Source organism: Gymnogyps californianus, chromosome 6 (assembly GCF_018139145.2).
Source record: "Gymnogyps californianus isolate 813 chromosome 6, ASM1813914v2, whole genome shotgun sequence".
NCBI lineage: Eukaryota > Metazoa > Chordata > Aves > Accipitriformes > Cathartidae > Gymnogyps > Gymnogyps californianus.
The window spans coordinates 24,076,958-24,102,550 of NC_059476.1; the positions used below are offsets into that span (position 1 = coordinate 24,076,958).

The window sequence follows — 25,593 nt, forward strand, 5'->3', positions numbered from 1 at the left end:
TAGGCGATCCTGTCTGGCATTGTGCTTCCCTGGGTAGGCTGTTTAGATTGTACTTGTGAATGTCTTGACTGGAGTTGTTCCCAGGGCTGTTTCACAGCTGCTGCAAACTGTTTTATGAATGATTCCAAGAGTAGTTCCCCATGGCACTCGCTGGTCTCAGACTGCTGAGGCTCACATCACTAATACCTTATCTGGGGCAGATAAGCAAACAGGGCAGACAGTATTTAATTTTAAACCTTCCACTTTGTATTGTGCTTTCATGTTGGTACTATTCACATTTTGTTTCTGTATCATGGGCCTGTCTAGGACTTGGTTGTTAATATACCTGTTTCCTTTTTTCAGCCTGTCTTCTTACTAATGCTGTCTATACTTAATTCAGCAGATGTTTCTGACCAAAAGGAGGAGGTGTTCTGTGGGTTAAGAGGTAGTTTGTTGCAGGTGCATTTTGTGTCTGCTTTCTAACCTGTCCTCTTGCTTCTTCTCTTAGGCGCAGGGACCTTTGCTCACAGCTCAGACAGTGGCAGCTGAAAGTCATAGATAATGTTAAGAGGGGTCAGCACAAGAAATCACTGGAGAAGCTCTTCCAGGGTTTCAAGCCAGCTGTGGAAGCCTGTTACTTCAACTGGGAGGAAGCTTATCCCATTCCTGGGATCACGTATAGCAGCACTGACAAGAAGAACTCATTCTGTTGGGTAAAGGCCATCCAGCAGAGGAGCTGCCGGTTGCAGTGTGCAGAAGCTGCCTGTGAGGCTGGTAGAACCCATGGACAGGAGCCTGGGGGACCATGTCTGCAGCCTGGGGACAGGCTGCGTCCCTCTCCCCAGGAGCCAGCAGTTCGTCCGAAGGAACTTACTGGAAAGCGGAAAGTTGTCTCTGAGACGCCGCAGAGGGTTCTGAGACGACTTTCAGCAGAAGGTGATAAAGCTGCATATAAGACTGCAGTGGGCAAAGCGAAGTTGCCAGTGAGCAAAGGCTTGACCAGTAAACATAGTGGGAAGCGCCGCATGAGCAGTGAAGACAGCTCTCTGGAGCCGGACTTGGCAGAGATGAGCCTGGATGACAGCAGCTTGGCTCTGGGGGCAGAAGCCAGCAACACATTTAGTTTTACAGAAAGCCCACTGAGCAGGAGCTACAGGGACACCTTTGAGGAGGATGGTGGGGTGTACTTTTCTGAGGGACCTGAGCCCAGTGTCAGGAGCAGTTCCATGGCCAAGAAGTCGCCCAAGGATCCTGTGGGGGAAATGGGTAGTGGTGATGACGACCTGCCTTCTGCAGATGAGAACAGCGGTGGTGTGAGCCTGAAGCCAGAAGAAGTGGGAGAGAATGGTGCAGCAGGGGCAGGGGATGATGGAGAAGAGGAAGACGATTACCAGGTATACTATCTGAATCCACAAGAGGTAGCCAAGGAAGATGATGACAAAGCTGAAGGGGGAAATGAAGAGGAGCAGGATATATTTGCCGGTATAAAGCCTCTGGAGCAGGAGAACCGGATGGAGGTGAGCTGAATCTAGTTCAAAATACTGTTTTGCAGTCGTATATATTGTATACATCACGGTCTCACCACCCTCCTAGCTGTCACACTTAATCTAGTATGTTGTTAAATCAAGTGCTTAATTATAATGTCGTCATAACCTATTGTATCATAAGGTATCTACAGTCTTAATGCAGTGGTATCACACGTGTCTGTTTCCCACAAGCCTGACTCCCTATTTCTGTGCTAACTTCAAGTGTGTCCCAGTTTTAGCTGGTCCCATCTCACACTCCAGGATTTACAAATGTAGGCAAAACAGTGTGTGCTTTTTACCTAGTCTCACTCTTGGAAATGGAAAAATTGAGCTGAAATTAAAAATAAGTAAGACCGAGGCATGCCCAGCAGGAAAAATTTAAATCCAACCATGTAAGCAGAAATTCTCTGGAAAGCCAGAGGCAATCTAAATAGACTGTGTCACATTCCTGTAATAACCTCAAAATATGTTTAGAGCTTGCACCTGTATGAGCAAGCAGCTGAAATGGAGATGCATGGAAATAGTTGTAGTCAGTTTGGGTTTTAGGTTTTTTAGAGTTATTCTCTGATCTCCTATAGCACTTGGAGGGAGGATGGGACTTAATCATGGAAGAAGAGTCTTTTTAGGGGACTGCTTAAAGGGATGGTGGTGAAGGTGCAGGCAAGGAGGACTCTGAGAACACCTGCTGCTGAAGTTAATTGTGAATTGTGTTTGCAGAGTCTTTGCAACAAGTGGTTTGAGCAGGCTAGTTCCAGCCTGGGGGAGTGTGGTTTGAATATGACCATCTGTTCTTTCTTGCAGATCCTGTTTGCCTGTGCGGAGGCCCTGTATGCACACGGATACAGTAATGAAGCATGCCGCTTAACCGTAGAGCTCGCCAGGGACCTGCTGGCCAACCCTCCAGATCTCAAAGTGGAGCAGCCACCAACTAAGGTAGAGAGAGAGCTTGTCTAGTTTTGGGGGTAGAGAGTAAGTTAGAAGGAATATGTGGGATGGATACAACAGCTTTCCCAGGCATTTTGCATTTGCTGTGATTTAGGGCCCTTCACTGATGCTTCCTCTGGGTTGAACTTCTCTGGATGTCATTAATGTGCCTGATCACTCTGTGTGTGTGGGTGAATCAAAGGGAGAAAGAAAATAAGACGCCATTCAGTAGGACTTGGAGTCTTCAGAAACTCAAGTTTAGTTAACAGCTTCTTCACTCTTCCTTATGCTTCAGAGAGAAGCTTGGTTTATCTGTTAAAAGCTGCAGCTCCTTCAGGAATCTATTTTAAATCGATTGAACAAAACACCCTATTTAACATCAGCTTCAAAGGATGTGTTGTTTAAGAGATACCTGCTACTGTGTGCTATAGGATTATACAGCAGCCATAAGAAGTCTTGATTTTTGTGCAGCTCTGTGCAGGTGACCCTGTTTCTCATGATTCTCTCCAAAATCCTAGTCACCTGTTTCATAATGTGCACCACTGGAAATGTTAGAGGTTTTGCTGTTTCAGGATGGAGGGTTAGAGAGGAAAGAAATAAGCATAAACTTCTGGAAAATCACTTGTAGTGGCACTAAGCAGTGTATGTTGTATGGAGGGGTTCCCTTGGAAGGGACAGGCATGCAACATCTGCCTGCACAGCATCAGTCCAATAGTGGACATATGTCTTATCAACAGGCCAGCTCTTCCACTGTGTTGTGCTGGGGTGAGATAGGGGAAGTAATGATGTTCATCAGTAACCACTGGGATTTGTGATTCCTCAGCAAAAGGAATAAAATTTAAATGCGTTTTGTTCTTTTTCCTGTCTACTGATTATGGCAAAGAGTAGGAGGACAAGCATAGAATCATTTAGGATGTTTAGGAAAGTGTCCTGTGACAAATTCCTCCTCAAACAGGGCAAAAAGAACAAGGTATCAACCAGCAAGCAGACATGGATGGCAACCAACACCCTGTCTAAAGCTGCTTTCTTGCTGACTGTGTTGAGTGAGCGGCTGGAGTACCACAACCTGGCCTTCCGAATAGGAATGTTTGCTCTGGAGCTGCAGAGACCACCTGCCTCTACAAAGGCTCTGGAGGTATGAAACATCTCAAAAAGGCAGTATCCATAAGCAACATTGTGCTGCTTGAATGCTTTTGCTTGTATGGCTTCCATTTCAGCTCCTGAAGTTTGGTTATGCTTTTATATGTTTCCTTAAAATTGATTGCAGTGGGACTAAATGGATTGTGTGCACATCCCATTAGCACACGTTGATCTGCCAGAAAAATGATTAGAAATACCACTTCATCTGGCATTACCTTCATTGACAGGAAGCTCAGACCTCATGTGCCAACAGGCCTTTGATTTCACATGAAGCTACAGGCTTGAAAATATTTAAATGAGTACAAAATCTTTTATAAATATATTATTTTGATTAGAACAGCTTACTTCTTATCTTAAATATGTTTCCGGTTTGCTTGGCTAATCTGGGGAAAATAAAGCCATTTGTAACTGGAATTGTCCATATTTGCATTGGTGAAATGGTTTGAAACTTATTCCTTAGGGTGAATTGGTGCAATTTTTACATGTTTGAAAATTGTTGCTCTTGCTGATATCTCATTTGTCGGCAAGTGAACATATGCACTGTGCAGGCATATTATTTTGGACACTGCTTGATTACTATTAGGCTTCCTGTTTAGGAAAAAGAAGCGTCCAATTAAGACCTTGTCTGTGTGATTTGCAGCCGCCTTGCTTTTCACTGCAGGGTTGTGCAGTCCCTGGGGGTGTGTATTGTTGCTAGGTATCCACCAGCTACACTTGTTACACTAATCATCCGTACTTCTTACGGTCTGATTAGAAGATTGTGAGATTGGCAGTCACATGCTATCTAAAAGAAAACAATCACTTTCACATGTTAAGAATGGAGAGAATACAGGAATGGCACAGAGTAGTGAAATGTAATGGTCTTCATCCTGGTGGCATGCATGCTGCCACCCCGTGCCCATTCCTCTGCTAGTCATTCTCTGTTCTCTCGAATGGGTATATTACTTAACATAGCATCCTTTCTTCCTACAGTTAAGAGTAATCACCTTTTCCACTGACTTATCCAGTTAAACGCTTCTCCTGATGTTCTTATGAAAGCTGATGCCATTTTTTCTTTATGCAGCTCAAGAGGGATAATTTGAGTAAAAACAATTGTGTATAAATATGAGGCAAGACTTGTATTAGATTTGAAAATCTGTGTTCAGTTTGGAGTGAATGGTAAAGGTGGCTAGGGTGCTAAGAGTTGCTACAATAAAAACTATTGCTGTACTTTATGTATAGGGAAAAATGGTCTACTGCCCACAGGGCCTGTGCTGATGACAGCTTCTTCTGTTTCCTTGTGGTTACTACCAGGTGAAGCTGGCATATCAGGAGTCTGAGATTGTAGCCCTCTTGAAGAAGATTCCCTTGGGCACTAATGAGATGAACACTATTCGAGGAAGAGCTGAAGAACTGCGAGAAGGGACGCTATGTGATTACCGTCCTGTCCTGCCTCTGATGTTGGCTAGCTTTATATTTGATGTCCTGTGCACTCCAGGTACTGTCTGCATTGGCTTGAGTGTGCGAAGGGCATGTTCTGACATCCCAGGTCTTGAGGGGTTTTCAAAGAGAAACTGTCTTCTGTATAAGAACAACCTAATCTTGATTCTTCACACACTGTTGCTTGCGCTTCCCTCTATGTTGCTTTAGAGGTACTTTGTGCCCCAATGGAACTCTCTCCTTCTTACATTTGAAAACAACTGGAAACTTAACATGTTTCAGCACTCTGTGTTTGTAAAATAGTTATAAGTAACTGACTTTTCTACTCTTATGCTGGTTGTATTCAGAGGAAGCTAATATAAATCTAGTATTTAAAAAAGAACACAACAACCTGGGATTAGAAGACTGACTTGGCAACATACCTGCCTGGTTTGGAGCCTTCTGAGTTTAGAGAGAGAAAGGGGGAAAAAACCAAGACAGTGCTGTGGTCTTGAAACTGGTACAAGGCTAGGAATAGGACCACAGGAAGCTCTGCAAATTTATAAAGCTCTCAGAAATGTTTTTTGCCTTGAGGTCCTAGCTTTGAAAGCTAAGCACTAATTCTGTTGTCTTCTTTCAGTGGTTTCTCCTACAGGCTCTAGACCCCCAAGCCGTAATTGGAATAATGAAATGCCCGGAGATGAAGAGCTTGGTTTTGAGGCGGCTGTTGCTGCTCTTGGTAAGAATCTTTTACAAGAAAAGTCTTTCTTCATCCATGTTCTGCATCCTGCCTCATTTTGGATGGTGGGAGTTAGTAGTTCATTCCAGTTTGGTGCAGAAATGAAAGTGTTTGCACAGTTTGTCAGAACCAGGTGCAGGAGGATTCTGCATGCCAGGGTTGCGGTGCCTGTGCAAAGCTGTGAAAAATGGAAGGGAGATGTGGGACAGGAACTGAATTTAAAGTAGAAACATGAATTTTAGCTTTCTTCTTGCTCTTTTGTTGCGGAAGATGTATTGCCTGGGCTTTAATGGAGATGGACAGTTTCAGAGAACAAAAGGCAATCATTTCAGAAGAAGTTAGACAATGATAGTGAAACACTAGCAGAAGTACTCTCAAGCATTATCATATAATTCAGGATCTTAGCATAATACTGGATTCTTGCCTTATTTATCAGCTTCAGCAACAAAGCAGTGATTATATATATTATGTTGACAATACTGTATGCCTGTTTTAAAGCAGCATGCAAAAAGGAATAGAGTGGATTAAACAAGGCCTGTCCTCTGTTGCCTCATCTCTGAATGGAGGAAGACGAGTTCTTTATGGTGTGGGAGTGCTGGCTTGTAGCATCTGCAGAAGCTGGAAAAGTTTGTTTCAAGATGGAGTTGTGGGTTTGCCTGGACTCTTTTCCCGTGGCATATTAGGATCTGGTTGTTCTGACAGTTGTAGCAAGCTTAGCATTCTGGGGACAGACAGCAGCTCCTGTTTATTCATGACCTATTTCTGAAGTTAACAAAAATAGGGGGAAAAAAATCTTCTTTTGCCTCTGACGGTGAGGTGAATAAAATAGTCTGAGGTATAGATAGTGCTCAGGATGTGGTGTAGTCCCATGGGCTCACTTGACTCTTCATCCCCTCTTTTCTGGCCTGCAGGCATGAAAACAACTGTCAGTGAAGCAGAACATCCTCTGTTGTGTGAAGGCACCCGAAGGGAGAAAGGGGATCTGGCACTAGCCCTGATGATTACTTATAAGGATGATCAGTCTAAGCTAAAGAAGGTGAGTTTCCCTTTAAAAGGGGAGAGGGAGATGCAGAGTAAACCACGTTTGGGTTTTGATGGATTTGATAGTTTTACCAGTAAGCATGAGTCGCTGTGTCATGTACTGATGATTTACAAGCTATGTTGTGGTATTTGTATTCTTCCATGGATGCAAAATCTGATTGCACAGTGTGCATTGCCCTGGAAGAGGCACTCTTTCCATAGGTTTCTTAAAGTCCAGTCGGGAGATGCGTTCTCACTGCTTTTAATGCTTTTGCTTACCTGCTAAAACAAGTCCTTTGTCCCAGGGGTTTTCAGTGTGCACTGTGTGTGTGGTCTGGGGATCGATTCTGTTTTGCTGCAGCGATGTTGCTGCAGAACAGTATATCTAGCAAAGCCTTTGTTTCTTAACCTCTCACCTTTTTGATACACTAGTTCAGTCCACCTGTGCCTTAATTTCCCATGCAAGAGAGAGAGTAAAACTGCCCCTCCACCCCAAAGGAGGAAAAAAATATCAAAAACTACTGAAGCTTCAGGAAGGGTTTTATTTATCTTTTATATTCAGAAACCCTTCTACTCAGCAAGAATATTATTAGTGTCTTTCTGTCTCCTAAAGGAGAAGCACTTTTGCTACACTCTTCTCCAGGGAATAACAGGGACACTGTGGTATCAGTCATCTGCAAATAAATTCTGTCACACTCTTGGTGTTCATTTCATGTGGAGAATGAACACTAGAAATGGACAAACCCATAAAATGTGGTCATGCATTGTTCCCCAATTACATAATAAATAAGGACAAGAAAGTGTTATTGTAGGCTGGTACAGGGCAGTTTCTCCAATGGCTTTACCAGTTTCTCGGTAATGATATGACAGGATTTTTTTGAACGGTGAGCACAGAATTTTGGTGACTTAAAGATGAACATCTAATGATTGGCAGAAATAAATATAGAGTCCTCCATTCTGTCCTTGATGTACCAGAATTCTTCTTTATTGTGAGTTTTGGGTGCTTTTCAAGTAAAGCCAGTGGCTGTTTGAAGTGAAAATGGGGATATTACTGAGTATGAATGAATCTTTGCTTCCTCAGTAATGCAGACCACATGGCTCTCAAGTGTGCATTGCTGATCTTCAGTGCAGGAAGATGATGCCTACTTTCTAGAGAATAAGCATTTTCCTTTTTTTCTCCAACAAATGGAATTTATTGTCCACCAGGAAGCTGATTTGGTACTTTCCCTCTATGTCTTAGTGTAATGCCTGTTCTCTTACCCTTCTGCTGAGCTCTTCTTTTTTTTTTTTTCTTTTTTTTTTTTTTCTTCCCCTTGCTGTTAAAGATTTTAGACAAACTCCTGGACAGAGAGAGTCAAACTCACAAACCACAGACTCTGAGTTCCTTCTACTCATCCAGCAAGCCTACAGTAGCAAATCAAAAATCTCCTTCCAAACATGCTGCCCAGTCCACTGCAGCTATCCAGCAGCTTCCAGGGACTTCTGTCACTCAGCAAGCTGCTGTAAGCACTGCAGTCCAGAGCAGTCCTGAGAACTTCGTGGAGAAGAGTGCACAGGGTAAGAGATGCTTTGTGAGGGCTATGCTGAAACCATTCTGTTATCAGTGCAAAACTGGAACTATACATTTTTGTCTGTTTTGGGAAGTAGTCAGAGAGATTATATTACTATCTGGCTATTTGGTGGTTACTAGAATGTCATTCCCCCATTATCTGTTTGGCTGGATCCATTTCTGTACACATTCTTATTGCATAGAAATTCAAGCTAATTTTCAGGTTTTCCTATCTTGAGCCAGTTGCATAACCAGTTAACATAAAACTACTGTGACTCCATCTTTTAGGTTTGTATCACAGAGGTGCACGATTTCAGAAAGTTACACACTGAGTCAGGTACCTTCATGCAAGATAAATAACTAAGATTGCTGAAGGGCATTAGAGATAAACATGGTTTTCTTCAAGCTGTGCCTCCACTTTGGTGGTAAACATATAACATACAGCAGCATTTGGTGGAAAGCAAGTGCTCTCTTAACTCTTCCCAAAGAGATGAATACTAGCTGAGGATGACTGCAATAAGGTTAGGGTTGCTGGAGCATTTTTATTCCAAAATTTTTCTGTAGTTGCAGCAAATTTTCCACATCATGAGTTGTTAAGATTAAAGGTTCTTGGCCTGGTGTCGGATGATATGCTTAATACTGAAAGAAAACTGAGATAATTCTGCTCAAAAATACCACTCATTTTATAAAAATCCTGCATCTTTTGATGTTTATATCTTTTAAATGGCCACATCTGGTTTTAGAGATACAGAAACAAATCATAATGTTTACCTTGTCACTGTTCTGTTTATGCAGAGAGCTCTCAGAGGTCCCCCTGTGAGCCAGCTGCGGAGGCCACTGTCTTGAAACAAGAGGGAAAGGTCCCCAGTCGTCTGGCCCTTGGAAACCGAGGTGGATACAATGGGAGATGCTGGGGTTCGCCTGTCAGGCAGAAGAAGAAACACACAGGTACGAACGGGCTAGTTCATACAGCATCTAGCGCTGTGCTAGGCAGCCTGCTGGGGTTTCGGCAATTCCCTTGCTCTTTCATTCCACTTGTCAGCCTTTCCTGTACTACAGAAGCAGTTGATTGTCTCTGAGGTGTTTGGCATGGAGAAATAGGCTGTACTCCACAGACGTCCTGCCCTCTTCTGTATTGCAAGTTACTGTACCTTTCTCACACCAGATATGTTCTGGGTGATGGATTAGATATCTGGAGCTAAATGATTGCTGGACTCTGGGAGTGGAGCACTGTGCTCCTGGGTCCAGCAACAAATTCAGAGGAGCTGCTGCCTCTCTACACTTCTCTTGGGAAGGGTATAACTTAGAGGCTGAGGGTGTGAAGAACCTTTGTGTAAACTGTGCAGCATATACCAGAAGGGTTTTCTTCATACTCATACAATCTGTGGAACTTGACTTTGTATGTATATTTGCTTCTTGTGGTTAGACTCTGCCACAAAGCTTGGCAGATGGAGTGAGGGGCTGGGATGGTGTGAAGGGGGAAATAAAGATACATTGTTCTTGGACTCTTCTGCTTTTTAATCCATGAACTGCAAAATGACACTGATATCTGTGGCCAAACTGACTAATTTAATCTCTCTCAATTTGCAAAGTTGAATGCCTGGCGGCTGTAAGGCTGACTGTCACTGACACGACTGATCTTAGTTGGGACTGTAGGTGATGTGGGTAGGAGTTTACCTACCCGCATTACATTTACCAACCCTGGTGACATTACTGTGTTGGTTCTGATGTTGTAGGCATGGCTAGTATTGACAGCAGCGCTCCTGAAACCACCTCTGACAGTTCTCCAACGCTCAGTCGGCGTCCGCTACGTGGGGGATGGGCAACAACATCCTGGGGCAGAGGACAGGACAGTGACAGCATCAGCAGTTCCTCAAGTGATTCACTGGGATCTTCCTCTTCCAGTGGCAGTAGGAGAGCCAGTGGGGGAGCCCGTGCAAAGACTGTGGAAGTTGGCAGGTAATGAATAATACCAATGCACAGAGGCAACCTCTAGGCCTGATGTCAGGGAGCTAGCACATGTCCATCAGGAAGTACTTCCTTGGGAGAGTTTGCTTTGGTTCCTCTGGACCCTGAAGACAGGAGCTCTGCACTCCAGCTAGTGAACTTGGGATACTTGTTGCTGTCTGAAAGATTCCTCTATCTTTTTCTTCTAGGTATAAAGGGAGGCGGCTGGAGAGCCATGCTCCTCATGTCCCAAACCAGCCCTCAGAGGCAGCCGCTCACTTCTACTTCGAATTGGCCAAGACAGTCCTTATCAAAGCAGGTGGAAACAGCAGTACCTCTATCTTCACCCACCCTTCCTCCAGTGGTGGGCACCAGGGACCACACCGCAACCTTCACCTCTGCGCCTTCGAGATTGGGCTGTATGCACTAGGGCTGCACAACTTCGTGTCTCCCAACTGGCTCTCTCGAACTTACTCCTCCCATGTCTCTTGGATCACAGGTTACAGCAAAACTTTTTCGGGAAGCTTACTTTTGGGCAGGAAGGAGGGGAGGGAGGCAAGCTTATTCCCAAAAATGGTGATGCTGATGTGCTGTGCTAGCCATGTAAGCTGCTGGCACAGCTGACAAAGCTCAGCGCCAGTGATTTACGCAGGGGTGATTGCTTTGGCCTGGAAAGTTCTTGTGACCTGTTTCTTCTTGTTTGTACTGCGACATGCTTCAGTCTTCAAAGCCATAGACCACTTCTCACACAGACTGGTCTTAACTTCTCCTTCAGGGGTCTGCTGAAGAGACAGACATTTGTCAAGTCTGAACGTGTTCTTTGGCTGTGTTCAGCATTTCACTTTCCTCCTCCTCCTCCTCTTTGCACCCAGACCTACTACCTGCTTTCTACCCATATGGCTTCTAGAGCCTGAAAAACACACCCTTGAAAACACGTGTTTTCCTGATGTGATGGAAATAGAGCAACAGTCCAGGCTGTGGTTTGTGTGTACTAAAATCAGCTATAGCAAGTTCCTCTCACTGCCTCAACTGCATCTTTACCTTGACTTTGATAACGATACCCTCACTCACTGCTTGCTTATTGAGGGCTCTTGTCTGTCCTGTGTTTTGTGAGGAAGAGCCTAAATTTGACTTGAAGCCTAAGGGGAGCAACTGGGCTCTGTCGCTGCTCCTGAAGGAAGTGAGGAGTGCACCTTCTGTTGAGGGAAAGCTGACTGGCACTGTGCTGGGCATACAGTGGTGTGAGAGTCTTCTCTCTTCCTCTTAGGGCAGGCCATGGAGATCGGTAGCGCAGCCTTGAACATCTTGGTGGAGTGTTGGGACGGACATCTGACTCCCCCAGAGGTGGCATCATTGGCAGACAGAGCTTCACGGGCCAGAGACTCCAACATGGTGCGGGCAGCTGCTGAACTGGCACTCAGCTGCCTGCCCCATGCCCATGCCCTGAACCCAAATGAGATCCAGAGGGCTCTGGTGCAGTGTAAGGAACAGGTGAGCATCACATGGGGGCTGGCTAGCGCAAGCTGATTTCTAGCATCAAGGACGTGCTGTTACTTGTGCGATTGGCTCCTCTGCCACTGGACAGCCTTAATCCCTGTTCTGTGGATTTCTTATGCTTCATGAATAACTCTGGTTATTCTGCTGCATAGTTGTGATCTGTCTGCTCCCTATAGCGTCAGTCATTTTAGAGTGCCTTATACTTTTCTCCTGTTGTAGTTTTGCCTTCTTGTGTTTCTGGTTTTGCATTCTTCACTTCTGCTTTTCTTTCACTGCCCCCAGGACAATCTGATGCTGGAAAAGGCCTGTATGGCAGTAGAAGAGGCAGCCAAAGGAGGTGGCGTGTATCCAGAAGTCCTCTTTGAAGTAGCTCACCAGTGGTACTGGCTTTACGAACAGACTGTTGGTGGGACCCCAGCCCAGAGAGAAGGTGCCACTGGCTGCAGTGCCAGTGGTGCACGGGCTGCTTCTGAAGCAGCACGTGGGTTGACAGACAACCGGGTGACCTCTGAGCCGACCACTGTAACAGTGGCAGCTGCGGTAACCGCGGCAGCAACAGTCATGCCGGTGATCTCTGTGGGGTCGACCATGTACCAGCAGCATACAATGGCAGGGCCGGCAATGGCACATACACACACGCAGGGTCTCCACCCTTACACCACCCTTCAGACTCACATCCCCTGTAATCCCCAGTATATTGGACACACTATCCAGCACATGCCGCGCCCAGCTGTCTTCCCGGTCCCTGGCTCAGCGTACCCGCAGGTGAGTTTTGCCTGTGCCTTGTTCATTTACGGTGACTTTGTGTGGCTGCTTCCAGAGGGAGTACGTTGGACTGGGGAGAGCGTGGGGCTCAGACCTGCCATGGCTTGAGATCTAGCTTCTGCTCTCACTTACTTGCCAATTTGTGATACTTACTATGGCTCCCCAGCTCAGCTTTTGCATAATAAGGAGCCTTCTGTGGGTGCATTTAAAGTCTCAAGAGAATATAAAATATAATACATCAGTAGTTTTTAATTTCTGTTGCTCTGTAGTTTCTCAGATGGCATTGGACAGAAAGCTTGTCTTCTTGAGAGCTTGCAGGCTGAATAGATACTACAGGGGGAAAACCAAATAAAGGTTATTTTAACCTCTGCCTATTTTTGAAAGTTCTTGGAGTGGTTTTCTGCAAACTGATTAGATTTAAAAGGAGGAGGAGCAAGCAGATGTAATGGTCACGTGATACAAGGTGGTTTCTGTGCTGCTTCTTCCTGTGCTGCCTCCTCCCTGTCAGATTGGATTTCCCATGCTCTTGGGTTTGTGTGGGGACATCGTGTTTTGGACTACTTCTAAACGGTCAGACGAAGTAGACGTGACTGTTATTTATCTTCTGTTTTAGGGTGTCCATCCAGCGTTCATAGGAGCGCAGTACCCTTATTCGGTAACAACACCATCATTGGCAGCTACAGCAGTGTCATTCCCTGGTGTGCCCGTCCCCTCCATGACGCAGATTGCGGTGCATCCCTACCACAGTGAGACAGGACTGTCACTGTCTTCCAATGTAGCGAGTAAGTGTTGCAGCTCTGGGCTGTGTGTGGTGTAGGTTTATTTACTGCGCCTCCTAGCTGTACCTGAGTCAAGTCCTGCTCCTCATTGACCATAGGTGGAACCAGGGGTCTTGCAGTGAAAAGTTCTGGCCGAGTCCACTCCATCCTAGAGATGCACATGCTGAGGGGTACTGGGATTCATAAGGGGCCTGATTCAGCTAGTGGAGCTTTAATTTCTGTTTAGCTAAATTTCCAGGATGAGATTATTTTGGCCTCTGAGACTAAAGTGTGTTTGGAGCCCTCCTGGCCTTTCTGACTTCTAACTTATTAGAGCTTTCTTCCCCCTCTCCTTTGGGCAAGGTAAGCATAGATTATCTTGAGCAGGCTCTTGTGGTTCCTTTGGTTCAGATGAACGGAGAGTGCAGGAAGCAGGCAGACTTCTGCTACAGTAGCACTAATAGATGTCCTTCCTGCCCAAAGGGATTGGAGGCAGTCAGTACGCGAAAAGTGGAACTTCTAGAGAGGACAGATGTTTTGGCAGGATCTTGTCAATGGCAATCTGAATGATTGCTGACATGTTGTGTTGAGGCTAGAGTGGTGGTGAAGACCCATCAAGCAGTAGTGTGCAGCACTGGAACAGCAGATGTTGACTGAATTGTGGACATGCTTTCATTGCCATGGGGTTTTGCACCAGGGGGTCATGGTTGACCCAGGCTCTGTTATCCCTTCACTGGAGAGGATGTAATGTTTGCCTATTTGTACATTTGCTTATCAGTGCTTCGCAACTCACCAGGTGCTGGAAGACTGGTAGGTGGGAAAACACTTAAGAGCTCTGTTGGCCTCCTTCATATCCAGATTATCAGGAGAATCTTTTCAGTTATTTTTGTCTTGCATTTTGATGCCACAAAGCCACCACAAAAGCAAATAGAATAGTCCTGAAGGCCTCAGGATCTGAAGAGCATCCTTTGCTGACAGCCTTAGTCCTGGGCCGATCCGGTGACTCTTAATTGTGAGAAACCATTTCTGTACTCTTCCAGAGAGTTATGAATCTTCCAGAACTGCTAACTCATCCTAGAGCACTTAAAATAATGAAAGGAAAAAACAACCCCACCCTTTCCAGTTGCCATTGTTTATGGCTTGCATAAACTTCTGTTTTCAGTTCTTAAAATACTGTTTCACTGTTCCTGGAGTACCTACTCACATGGTGACGCTTGAGCTCTGGCAACAATTCAGCTCATTCTTATGGGTTATTCTCCTTGGCCAGACTTCAAATGCAGCATGAATTTTGCCCCACTTTGTGGGCTGTTTGGCACTGTGTGTCTGCTTGGCTGAGGAGGTCAGACAGATCTTTCCTGGGAGGCACATTGTTCTCAGGTATTCAACTATTCACTAGTAAACATTTAAAAAAAAAATGCTGGAAGTGGCAGGGGAAGAGGAGAAATCAGAACTTGGAGCATTGCCCAACCTGGTGTAGTAGCACCACAGAGAAGCTGTGAAATAAGGGTAACAATGTGCACACACCTAATGGCATCTCTGCTCTGGAATTCTCAGGCAAACCTTGCTTTTTCCTCTCTGTACCTTTCATTAGGGGGGAAGTTAGATAAACTTGAGTCCCTTGTCAGAGTACAGCTTACTGGCTCAGTGTTAACTGCTGTCGTACAAGTTTAGGTGGTACAATGTAATGGATTTTCCTGTGATTTCCCTTGATTTTGCCCATACTAGTTAAGTGTCTGAAGGTGACAGAGCTTCTCAGGTTTCCTTGCTATTTTTATTGTTGGTACATGCTGCCAGTGTATGCAACGGCTGTTCTTTCCGAGGATGGATTGGAGGCAGGCCTCCAATAACACTCTTCCTGCATGGTAGCTGGATGGAATCATAGCTGTCTTACAGCAGAAGTGGAGGAACCTCACAATGTTGGACTTGATCTTTGAGTGACTTAATACTGTTCCTACTCGATGATTTTCCTCAGCAGTTTCTCATCAGGTGTAGACATGCACATGATTGTTTCCTTGGACAAGAAATCAGAACCAGACATGTCATTTAATAATAGCAAAGACACATATATTTACATGTAGAACGTGGATGATGTGTATGTTCATGGTATACTGCAAAAGAGATGGACAAGCATGTAACTGACCCCCTTCAGGCCCTGCTTGCAAACGAAATAGAGATATTCCTAGCCCATTGTATTTCAGTTGTAAGTCTGTGGTTTTTGGTTGCTGTATTGTTCTGTTTAGGGGAACAGAGCACTACATTGGCAGGGGGCGGTCAGGTGAGGGAGATGATGGCCCAAGTAAACCTTCTTTTAGGCTGGTGGTGGGTCCTAATGCTGCTGTTTTGCTCTCTTCAGTAGGAAGTGTCCATGCAGGATCAACGTTCCCAGCGATTCAGGGGGCTTCCTTGACAACTCTGTCCTCACAGCCCAACTCCCTTGTTACAGGGGGTTTTCCTGCCGAGGATGAGCAGCACAGTCAGCCTGTGAGCCCCCAGGGTCTGCACTACCTCCACTCCGCATACCGAGTTGGTAAGGACGGCCACATGGGTTTCTATGGCCCCCTCGAGAGGGACTCAGGGCAGAGCTGCAGGTTTTCACTGTCATTTGGCAATTTGCTACTGCACCTCTTGGGGGTGATGGCATCTTAGCTACATGGGGAGAGCCAGTTCATGATCATATGTGGAGGCTAAAAATGGAGACAGAGCAATAGAACATTGAACAGTTGCTGTTGAGAGCCATCAGAGTAGAAGAGAAAGCTAAGTGGGTTACAGCTGGGAAGAGTCTTGCCTTTCAGCAGGTGTACATAAAGGAGTCTGGATAGGGCTCTGAGGATGTGGTTGTGCAAGTTGTGTCTATGTGAAAAAATGGAGTTCAGGTCCTGCTGCTCATGGATGGTGAAGGCACACTTCTAGTTTAGTAATACCAGTTGAGTCTTTGGAGGCACAGAGGGAAGTGCCCTGAGCCTTTCCAGCTAGGTTTTTGAAGACTGACATGAAGGGAACTTACATTTTGTGGAGAGTGGGTATGTAATTAGCATTCCTTTCCCAGTCACACTGGTTATGAGGAAATAGAGTCTTGCCTGAACTGCCATTAGTATAAGGATATCAGTCTTGGGGTTTCTGATTGAGCTTAGATTGTAGTAAGTTACTCGTATATAGTCATGGTCCAACCCAGTGGATACTTGGGGAGGGAGAAGGGAGCCTCTAAGATAAAGCCAGCACAGGGCAGCAAACGAAGAGAAACAGCAAGAAAATGGAAGGAAGTCTATCTAGAGGCTGCTTGAGTTTTTTTGTTGAAAGCTAGAGAAGAAAGTACTTGTTAGCCAGAAAGGAGTGCAGATGTCATTGGAGACATCGCAGTGGTAAGTGGTAAGCCATGAAAGGTGTTTAATAGCCTGAATAACAGAGAAGCAGGGGCGGGGAAGAGGGTCTGGAAGATCAAGACATAGTGCCTGTAGGTATTTTAAAACTTTTTAAATGGGAGGATTTACATGAAGAACTGTAATGGAGTAAGTGAAATGCAGCTGACTAAGTTGATTTGGGTAGCTTCTCTGTTGCAAAATTTGGAGTAAATGCATTGCTTTCACAACACCTCTTGTAGTGCAACCTCTGGGGCTATCTGCTTGACCCTGCTGTAGATGCTAGTGGAGTGTCTCTTTGCAGCTCTAGTGAGGTGTGATGGCTGTGCAGCTTTCCCAGCCTGGAGCAGCAGATCCAGATGTTCTTGCAGATACTGCCTGTGGTGACAGGCTCCAAGATGGGCCTTTTGTTTCGCTCTGGACTCTTTGCAGCTAGGGAATTTTCTGCTGATGAAGGGCAGGCCCATCAGGTTGTGTTGCAGTGAGTGAAGTGCTAGACTAAGTCTTACTGAGCAGAAGTGCTGCTTGACTCTGGCTGCCCCTTTCTCACAGGGATGCTGGCTCTGGAGATGCTTGGCCGAAGAGCTCACAACGACCATCCCAACAACTTCTCCCGCAGCCCACCCTACACGGAGGATGTAAAATGGCTCCTTGGGTTAGCTGCGAAGTTAGGTAAGGCTCAGAGCAGTACTTCAGCAGAAATCCACTTGCTGGGATTTGGACCATGGTGGGAAAAAGCTCTCCAAAGAGTGAAACTTCAAAGGTTGGGTGAGCCTGATATCTGATCCCATTTCTGAGAATGTTTCAGAAGATCCCTGCTGCTCTTTCATCCAGGCACTTGTCCCATTTCTGGGTTCTGTAGGCATGCTATTGAATTTTGAGGCACTGGATGAAGTGCATGGGGTTGGACAGGGCTCAGAGCTTGTATCTCTTCCATTCTATAACAACTTTTTCTTTTCTCTTTCCACTATCTTGTAGGTATTCCTCTTTCTTATGTATATTTACACCTTCTGTGAAGACCTTGTATAGCAATAGGTGCTCAAACCACCAATTGTTTGGTTTTTGGTTTTTGTTTTTACTTCCACTTTGCTCTTGGATCTTTTTTGTCAGCTCTTTTTTTTTTAAATTATTTCATCAGCAGTAAGAACTTAAAGCCCCTCTACAAACAGCCTGTCTAGTGGCATGGCTTCTCCTGCTGCTGCTGGGGGAGCTCCGCTGTAGGCAGCAGCAGGGAAGCTTGACTATCTCTACAGCCTCCCTAAGACCTGAGTGCTGGAGCTGCAGGTGCTTCCTAGATGGGCAGGCAAGAAGCAATGGGAGGAGGTGCAGTGTGTCCTTGCCTCTGTAGTTACCTTGCCACATCAGTTTTCTTTCATATCCCCTTTAAAGACAGGTGAACTGGGAATATCAGTGACTGAGGTAGTACCTGGTCTCTACTCAGACCTGATGAATATATCAGAATGATCTCTTGTCCCCATGAGTTTGCTAGACTATCTCCCCCAAGCCTGCTGGAGGATATATTACACTGCAAAGAAGGTGCTCCAAATCCAGGTTCTTGCTGGGAAGTACTTGATTTCTTGTGTGTCTGTTACCTTAACACTGTTGTTCTGACTTCTTCCTGTGCAGGTGTAAACTACGTGCATCAGTTTTGCGTTGGTGCAGCCAAGGGGGTGCTGAGCCCTTTTGTGCTCCAGGAGATCATCATGGAAGCTCTACAGAGGCTCAACCCTGCCCATGTGCACAACCACCTGCGCACTCCAGCCTTCCACCAGCTGGTGCAGAGGTGCCAGCAGGCCTACCTGCAGGTAATGTGTGGACCGTCTTCTTGCCTGTCAAAGCTGCCAGGCCATTGCCTGCCTTGCAGGTACTGCCTCTGTGTGTGTGTGCAGAGGGGAAGGGGCCTTGGGTACTGGTAGCTGAACTGGTCCATTGCCTGATGCATCTCTCTCCCTCAGCAGGGACTAGAATAGGCATTGCTTGCCTGTATGGAGGCTGCATACAAAGGACCTCATTGTACTGCTTCTTCCAAGGCCTCTCACCTCCTTTGCTTACCACAAAGGATGGGTGGTTCTGTGTTCCCTGTCCTCTTTCTTCCTCCAAATGCTATCCGTACCTTTTAACTTCTGTACTTTTTCTTTGCTGTTTTCAAGCCCCCTGTTCACCTCCCTTCCTGGCCTATCTTTTTTTTCTTTCCTAGTTTGTAGCCTGTCTTCCGCTCGTCATGAAGCCCTGGCATGGCTGTCTGGTGTGCCAGTGCTGGCACTAATAGTGGAAGTGGCTTGGTCAGCTACCAGTACGGATGAGATATCTCAGGATTTATTGAAACCAGGACAAATGTGTTTCAGTGAGCCAGCTGGAATACCAGAGCGGCCTGTTCCTAAAACAGTGTAAACAGGACACCCCACGTGTACCTACTTCTCTTGAATAAATGACTAGAAGGGTGATTCTGTAGACATATTGTTTAGGTTAGATTAGCTGTCCTATCACCTAGATGATATTTTTGAGAAATGACAGCTCCTTCACTTAAGCTCTTTTTCTGAGCTACATTAGGGAAATAGATTTCTTAAAAGCTGGGCCTTAGTTTTGGGGCCTTAGTTGAAAAGCTGATGAAAGTGACAGTGCTAAGCCTAGAGATATTTTGTAGTAACTTAGTGTAAGCCTTACTCCTTCCATACCCCTTAGCAAAGGAGATGTCCAGTGAAAATGCTGGGTCCCCACGTATAACCTGCAGAATGAATGGTGTGAGGGTTAGATGCTGGTGGGTGGTGGGGTAGAGTGTTAGCTGGCCCTTTTGCGCTGTACTGTGGCACAATTTGGTGCTTGTGAAGGAGAGAACACCTGCTGATGCTGTGTGGCGCATTTTGGTGCTCTGAGGGGACGCTCGCCTCGGCCGTGTTAGCATGTAAGATATAGCACTGCTGTCTTTTGAGGTAGGTCTCCTCTGTCAGAGCCTCTGAGTCTTGGGACCTCTCGTGGGGTAACAGGATCATGTGATGTATCGCCCTGGGAGGTCTTGAGTCCTCCTCTGAGTGTCACCAGCACGAGGGTGGTGAGCAAATACCTTAAGGCTCTTTCCCTGTTCCCATCCAGTACATCCATCATCGGCTGATCCATCTCACTCCAGCTGACTACGATGACTTTGTGAATGCCATCCGCAGCGCCAGAAGCGCCTTCTGCCTGACTCCCATGGGCATGATGCAGTTTAATGATATTCTCCAGAACCTAAAGCGCAGCAAGCAGACAAAGGAGCTGTGGCAAAGGGTCTCTCTGGAAATGACCACCTTCTCGCCGTGACAGCAGGCAGAGCTCCATGGACACAACAACCCTTTGCCCCGCATAGTTGTAGTTCCATTTACACCATCCTTCCTTCTGGTGTCTTTTTTATTTTAGTTTTAACTTGTTGGAAACCACTGATCTGATGTATTTATACCATGACATTCCTCTCCAGCACTGTTGCGTGTTGGCACTCTGCTTTGCTCGCTCTTCCTCCTCCTTCCCAGTGGGCTGCAGGCTTCAGAAGCATCAGGAAACGAGAAGGAAGTTGAGCTGGCTGCCCTGTGGTGTAGTCACCGCTTTTTTCCCTGAGCACCTGGAGGCTGTCCTGCGAGCAGTTTGCAGTGTGATTACGCACGTGTTAGAGGGGTGGGGGATTCTGTCTTAAATATTTATTTTGGCATTTATAAATATGTAAACTTTTTTTTTTGTATGGGCTTCTCTTACTCCACACACCAACTCCTGTCGGGAGAGGCTGGGACTGCTGTGCACAGCCAGTGCTCCCTCCATTCCTTTCAGCACCTCCTGCTGAGAGAAGCTGAGACTGGAGTAGCAGGGTCAGGGCCACCTCTGCAGCTTTCTGCAGCAGCTGCTGAGGGCAGAGGCTGAAGCTTGGGCAGTCAGAGTCCGTGACTGTGCTGAGCTGCCTGGAGGCTGCCAGAAGTGCTTGGGCTCTTTCTCAGGAGTGTCCCTCGCTGGGCACTGTTGGCTCATAGGATGTTTTGATCCTGGTTGTTCTGAGTTGTACAATCGTGTTTCTTTTGGCTGGGGTATTACTCTCCTGTAATCAGTTTCTTATCCCTTGTCTCTTCTCGTTTCCTGATTAAACACTCGTTTTCTTAGACTGACTCTCTTCTCTCTGCTATGATGTTGACAGTCTGATGGAGCTGGCCAGCTGTGTGTCAGTGGGAGCTCCTGTGAGCCCTGGTAGATAGCTGTCCTGCCTCGGGGAACAGCGGTCCAGCACAAGGCAGGCGGCCAGAGCTTTTACACAAGCTGTGAGCCAAAGGTTTCTTGCCTGGTACTGCTCTGAGAATGACATGCCTCTGCAGAGGCTGAGGTACGTGTGCATTGGGTCGTTGATGGGTGTCAGGGGAGTTGGTGGTAAGCCTGGGATGTTCTGCCTACACTTCTGCCAGCCACCAGGTTCCTTTTCTGGTCTTGACACCAGTGATACTGTGTGGTAATGCAGAGCTTTGTATTTCCAAAGCATCGTGCAAAACAGTAGCTGCTCACCCTTGATGTAATTGTTAAAGGCGGCTAGTGGTCTGCTCCCATGCATTTAGAGAGATGTTTGGTGGACTATGCAAGACATCCAATAGGGACAGCGTTGCAGAAAATTAATTTTAGAAAGCTTTTATTTTTATGCCAAGGAAATTTAAAAGGCTACTGCCATTTGTAAGTGTACAAGCACATAAATTTCAGGGCTTTTAAAACTGGAAGTCAGACGATTGATGGATGTTAAGAATCCGTTTCTCAGTAGTAATGTATTTTGCTTCTTACTTGGGTTTAGCCAGTGACAATGGGGAGCTTTTAGTTTCTGCAAGCTAGAAATATGTGCCTGTGATATTTTCAATGATACTCTTAGAAAATAAACAAAGTAACTCATAGGCATAGGGCAAAACAGATGAACAGGCTCCTTTGGTCTGACCTCGTGTACTGCACAGGCCAGAGAGTGTGACTGAGGTTCCTCTACTTCTGATTGTGCAACAGTAACTATTTAAAGATCTCCTTACAGCCACTTGTATTCCTCCATAAGGTGTCTAGTGACATGCTAATTATAAATGCTGATGTTTGTAAGGATGCGTTAAGTTTTGTGGTTTTTAAACTAAACTCCATGTTGATTATGAGCTGCCTGTTATTGGGGAAAACTCCTGGATTTGACTGGAGAGCACAGCCTGATGGCTGGAAGGCTTGGGTTCCTGGAGCACTTTCTGTGCTCTCTGATTCTTGCATGTTCAGAACTGGGAAAGGAGTTTGGAGAAAAATGAGTTTTCTAATAAAGTCTAATCTTTTCCTTTCTACTGGTTATAGGAGAAGATTAGGGGAAGAGAAGGGAGCATCTTCTAGATGGAAGGAAGCAGAAGGGAAATGGGCAAAAGAGCTGAATGTGTTAAATATCAGGAGCAGAAGTGACTGTTACTGCATTGAGGATTTGGACTGAATAGGGAAATTAAATGGCAGAGCCTTATCTGTGATATCTATTAGAAGACTACACTTAGACCCTGAGCAGGCAAGTTTTCAGACTACTGTAATTAAAAAACAGCAGGAGCATGAGAGCACTGTCACCAGTATCTTTGTTTTGGGAAAATACAGTGGAGCTGCTTACCGTGAGGTTAGAATGGACTTTATCTGGAAATGTACTTGCTTTCATTCTGTGTAGTCCCCATAAAGACTAAGAGAAAAGAAATCACAATGCCCATTATCTTTCACTGTGCTCAAAACTTTCTCTCTTTGGTTATTTTACTGATTCCTAGCCCTCATACAGATTGCACGGCTTCCATATGAGAGACCCTGTCAGAGTTGTCTTCCAGCAGCTGTAGAGCCCCCACAGAGGAAGAGCTGGGGAGTCTCACCTCAGGCTGACATTGACTGAACAAGCAGCTCAGTGGTATGAGGCACAGGTCAGTAGTTTCAGAAGTTTCCAGTCTTTTCTCTGAAAAAATTCCTCAGAGTGAGCAGAGATGAGAACTGTGTGGAGGTGCTGCACACTCATTTATTCAGGTCTTCTGGAACACACTTTCAGTCCTGGATCTCTGCATCTGTTAATCTGTTGTTGTTCCTGAGCCGTATCCCATGGAAATATATCTGAGCAAGGACAGGAGAAAGGAGAAAGTGAGAAAGGAGATGATGATGTTTTTTCTTGCCACGTGGCAGGGAGGTTCTTGAAGTATTTTTCCTTTATAAGAGATGAGATGAGCCCTGGTGGCCCCAGAAGCTTAAATCTACTATTAAAGCAGAAAAATTATTACCCAGTGCAGTCTTGTTAGTTTGGTCACTATTCCAGGAGTGGGGAAAATCCTTAGGCTCAGAAATTCTGAAAAGACATTTCAGCAGAAGACCTGTAAAAGAGCAGAGGTTGCAGCCAACTCAATTTCCTCTAACTTTCAGTTAACCCATGTGTTTTTTCACTTAGAGTAAATGTTCTCTAGGTCCTCGCCCTTACCAGCAACACATGAAGTGGCTGCAGTGAAGGCCAGCTGCCAGAGCAGCTGGATGCTTTAGAGCTCTTCCAGTGTAGAAATGGTTTTACATAGCTGAGAAGCTGTTTTCTGTGTTGGCTACCACCTCTTCCCAGGCTGGGCAGCAAATGCTGAATTTAGGCAGTACCAATAGCTACAGGTATTTGTCTGGATAGGGCCTGGCCCCCACTTGCATGAAGACAGATGATATTCTGTGATGGGAGACCTTGCAATGGGTTATTGTCACGTTTGGTGAAGTCTAATTCACTGTCCGTTCCTTGAAGGCAAGATGAATGAGGTCTTCAGACTATACTTCTTCCTGTGTCCTCTGTTCACAATGACTTGCTTTCACTTGCCATATTGGTTTCCTCTGGTGACCACAGGAAATGTACTTTCCCTTTTAGCTGTTAGTGTCTCTGGAAATAACAGCTCACTTCAGTGGGGAGTTGGAGAAGTCAGATTTGTACAGGTGCAGATGAAACCAGCTGAGAAGTGGCTGATGTCTTTACTGCAAAATACCTGTAGGCCGGTTTTCACTGTCCTCCTAGTGTTGAAGATCGAACTGCTTAATAGTCCTAATTAGGGCAGCGTGCTAAGGGCAGCCTTGCGCTCCGAGTTAACCCACTGTCTGCACTTGAGGTTTCATGGGTACTTCAGCTCAACAGGCTGGCATGGTGCATAGATGTGCATTTTGGTGCTCTGTCCAAGGATGAGTACATGCAGATAAAAGCAGATGGTGTTCCAGTGTTAGGATACTTAGAAGCAACTCCTTTAAGATGGAGATTCCCTCTGTGTCTCATTTTATGTATATACAGTGGGGGCCATATATAAAAAACGTAAGGGAGTGGGCGTGAGAAGATAAAGGTGAGGTAGTGTAAGTGAAAGGGCCTTTTTGCTCCCTCCCCGTCCCTGAGGCTGTTAGTGGGTGGCCATGTAGTGTCTTTACCCCTTGTCTGTATGCACTCTTATCCTGTATCTGGGACAGCAGCATTTCTAGAACTTAACCTGTTGATCCCTGCATAGTTTCTGAGTCTTTAGGGGTAAAATCTTGGCGTTAGTGTAGTCAGTAGAAGACATGCCAAGATTGCATCTGGACTTTTGGATATTTGGCTCATCAGAAGGAATAGTGGGATTTTTGCTCTTATGGAATGGATAAAATACAGGTTTTACTCATTGCAAGCCTCATTCCTTGGAACACATCTCGTGCTGCAGGTACCCCTTTTCTGTGTAGATCAGGTATGCCAACCTCTGAGAGGGCCGGCTCCCCTCCTCGCTCTCTGGACATGTTCACCTACAACCATCTTTCCTGCCTGTGACAGTTTTCCTTGGGAAGCACCTTCCAGGAATATCAGTTAGCAGAACGGTATTTGCCTTTGGACTTCAGTGTCTTTACAGCCCATGAACAAGCTGAGTTGGAGTTGTCATCTGATGAAGCAACGTGCCTAGCAACAGGTATGGCTGGAGTTAGCTGAAAAGTGTTTCTGTCTAGTTTTCTTTACTGTCATTAATATTTATTTGGGATATGTATTTTCCTTCTCTGAGAACCCATTCAGAAATAGCCTCCTGGGGAGCTGTTGAACCTAAACTGTTTTTTAATTCTTTGCGTGGGTTTGGTTTTTATCAAGCCTAGCACTGTTGTATTTTGGAGCAGAATAGAGGCTTTTACTTTGCCAGCTTATTTAGCGCTAGCTTGGCTGTTGCTACACAGTGCTAGAGTGCACCGAACAGCCTTGTAAACCCCAGAGTCAATGGAAATGGAGTAAGCATTGAAGTATCCATGAAGTTTATCATCACCACCTCCTGGTATAAGTCAGTCAGCTGTTACATGACTTAAATTTGAAATCGTTTTCTGTAAGAGTTGGGAAAGCTGTATTTTTCTTACCTAGACATTAAGAGAAGGGCAGGGTATTAGAATGAATTTTCCAGGATGCACCTGGGGAGAGAGCATGCCAAAACAGAAAAGTGTGCTCACAATCTGCTACTGATCCCTTTTTTCTTTTTTTTTTTTTTTTTTTTTTTTTTTTTAAACTAAGCTGAAAAAAGTAAAAGGGCAGGTTGGGCCATGAGGACTTCTCAGCGGTTGTTGATGACTATGACTGTGTATGACTTCGCTTTTAAGCCCTACTGATAGAGTGAATGGCTCTCAACTACAGTTTATTTATTTTGTGTTTTCTCTTTTTGTGCCCAAATTTAAGTGCCATATGACATGATTATGGTGAAGAGGGTCTTTCTTAAATAGTACCACTTTTTGGGGTTTTTTGGGTTTTTTTGGGTTGGTTTTTTTTTTTTTGACTACCTCCCCTCTTACTACCCCCATGCCCCCAGCATAATTCAAATGTGGCTGTTGAACTTATTTCTGCTGCCTGTTTCCATTTTGAGGGTACTTGCACTTGAGGCAGGGCAGTGGAGGCACCTGTCCAAGAGTGGCATTCATCTGTGAAAGCTGGAAGTGCAGCTTGGGGCTATTTTGTGCTAGGGGTTTCATTTAGGCCTATGACTAGTTAAGGCTTTTTCTCAGGGTAACGTCCAAACGCAAGCTT

At 45.5% G+C, this 25,593-nt stretch overlaps 1 protein-coding gene across 5 annotated transcripts in view; it reads left to right on the top strand.

Annotated features, from left to right (window-relative positions):
• Positions 1-20,719, top strand: part of ZSWIM8 (zinc finger SWIM-type containing 8) — a 63,169-nt gene extending 42,450 nt beyond the window's left edge. For 2 of the 5 annotated variants that reach the window (XM_050899009.1, XM_050899012.1), the window contains 17 exons: positions 488-1,496; positions 2,307-2,438; positions 3,385-3,564; positions 4,863-5,046; positions 5,608-5,706; positions 6,618-6,742; positions 8,052-8,283; positions 9,071-9,223; positions 10,012-10,234; positions 10,432-10,721; positions 11,490-11,713; positions 12,002-12,484; positions 13,098-13,266; positions 15,596-15,769; positions 17,151-17,270; positions 18,225-18,403; positions 19,689-20,719. In XM_050899009.1, coding sequence (XP_050754966.1) covers positions 488-1,496; positions 2,307-2,438; positions 3,385-3,564; positions 4,863-5,046; positions 5,608-5,706; positions 6,618-6,742; positions 8,052-8,283; positions 9,071-9,223; positions 10,012-10,234; positions 10,432-10,721; positions 11,490-11,713; positions 12,002-12,484; positions 13,098-13,266; positions 15,596-15,769; positions 17,151-17,270; positions 18,225-18,403; positions 19,689-19,892 — 4,180 coding nt within the window. In that variant the 3' untranslated portion in view covers positions 19,893-20,719. Of the gene's footprint in view, positions 1-487; positions 1,497-2,306; positions 2,439-3,384; positions 3,565-4,862; positions 5,047-5,607; positions 5,707-6,617; positions 6,743-8,051; positions 8,284-9,070; positions 9,224-10,011; positions 10,235-10,431; positions 10,722-11,489; positions 11,714-12,001; positions 12,485-13,097; positions 13,291-15,595; positions 15,770-17,150; positions 17,271-18,224; positions 18,404-19,688 lie in introns of all 5 variants that reach the window. The other 3 variants (XM_050899010.1, XM_050899013.1, XM_050899014.1) reach the window with 3 other exon arrangements.
• The last annotated feature ends 4,874 nt before the right edge of the window (positions 20,720-25,593 follow it).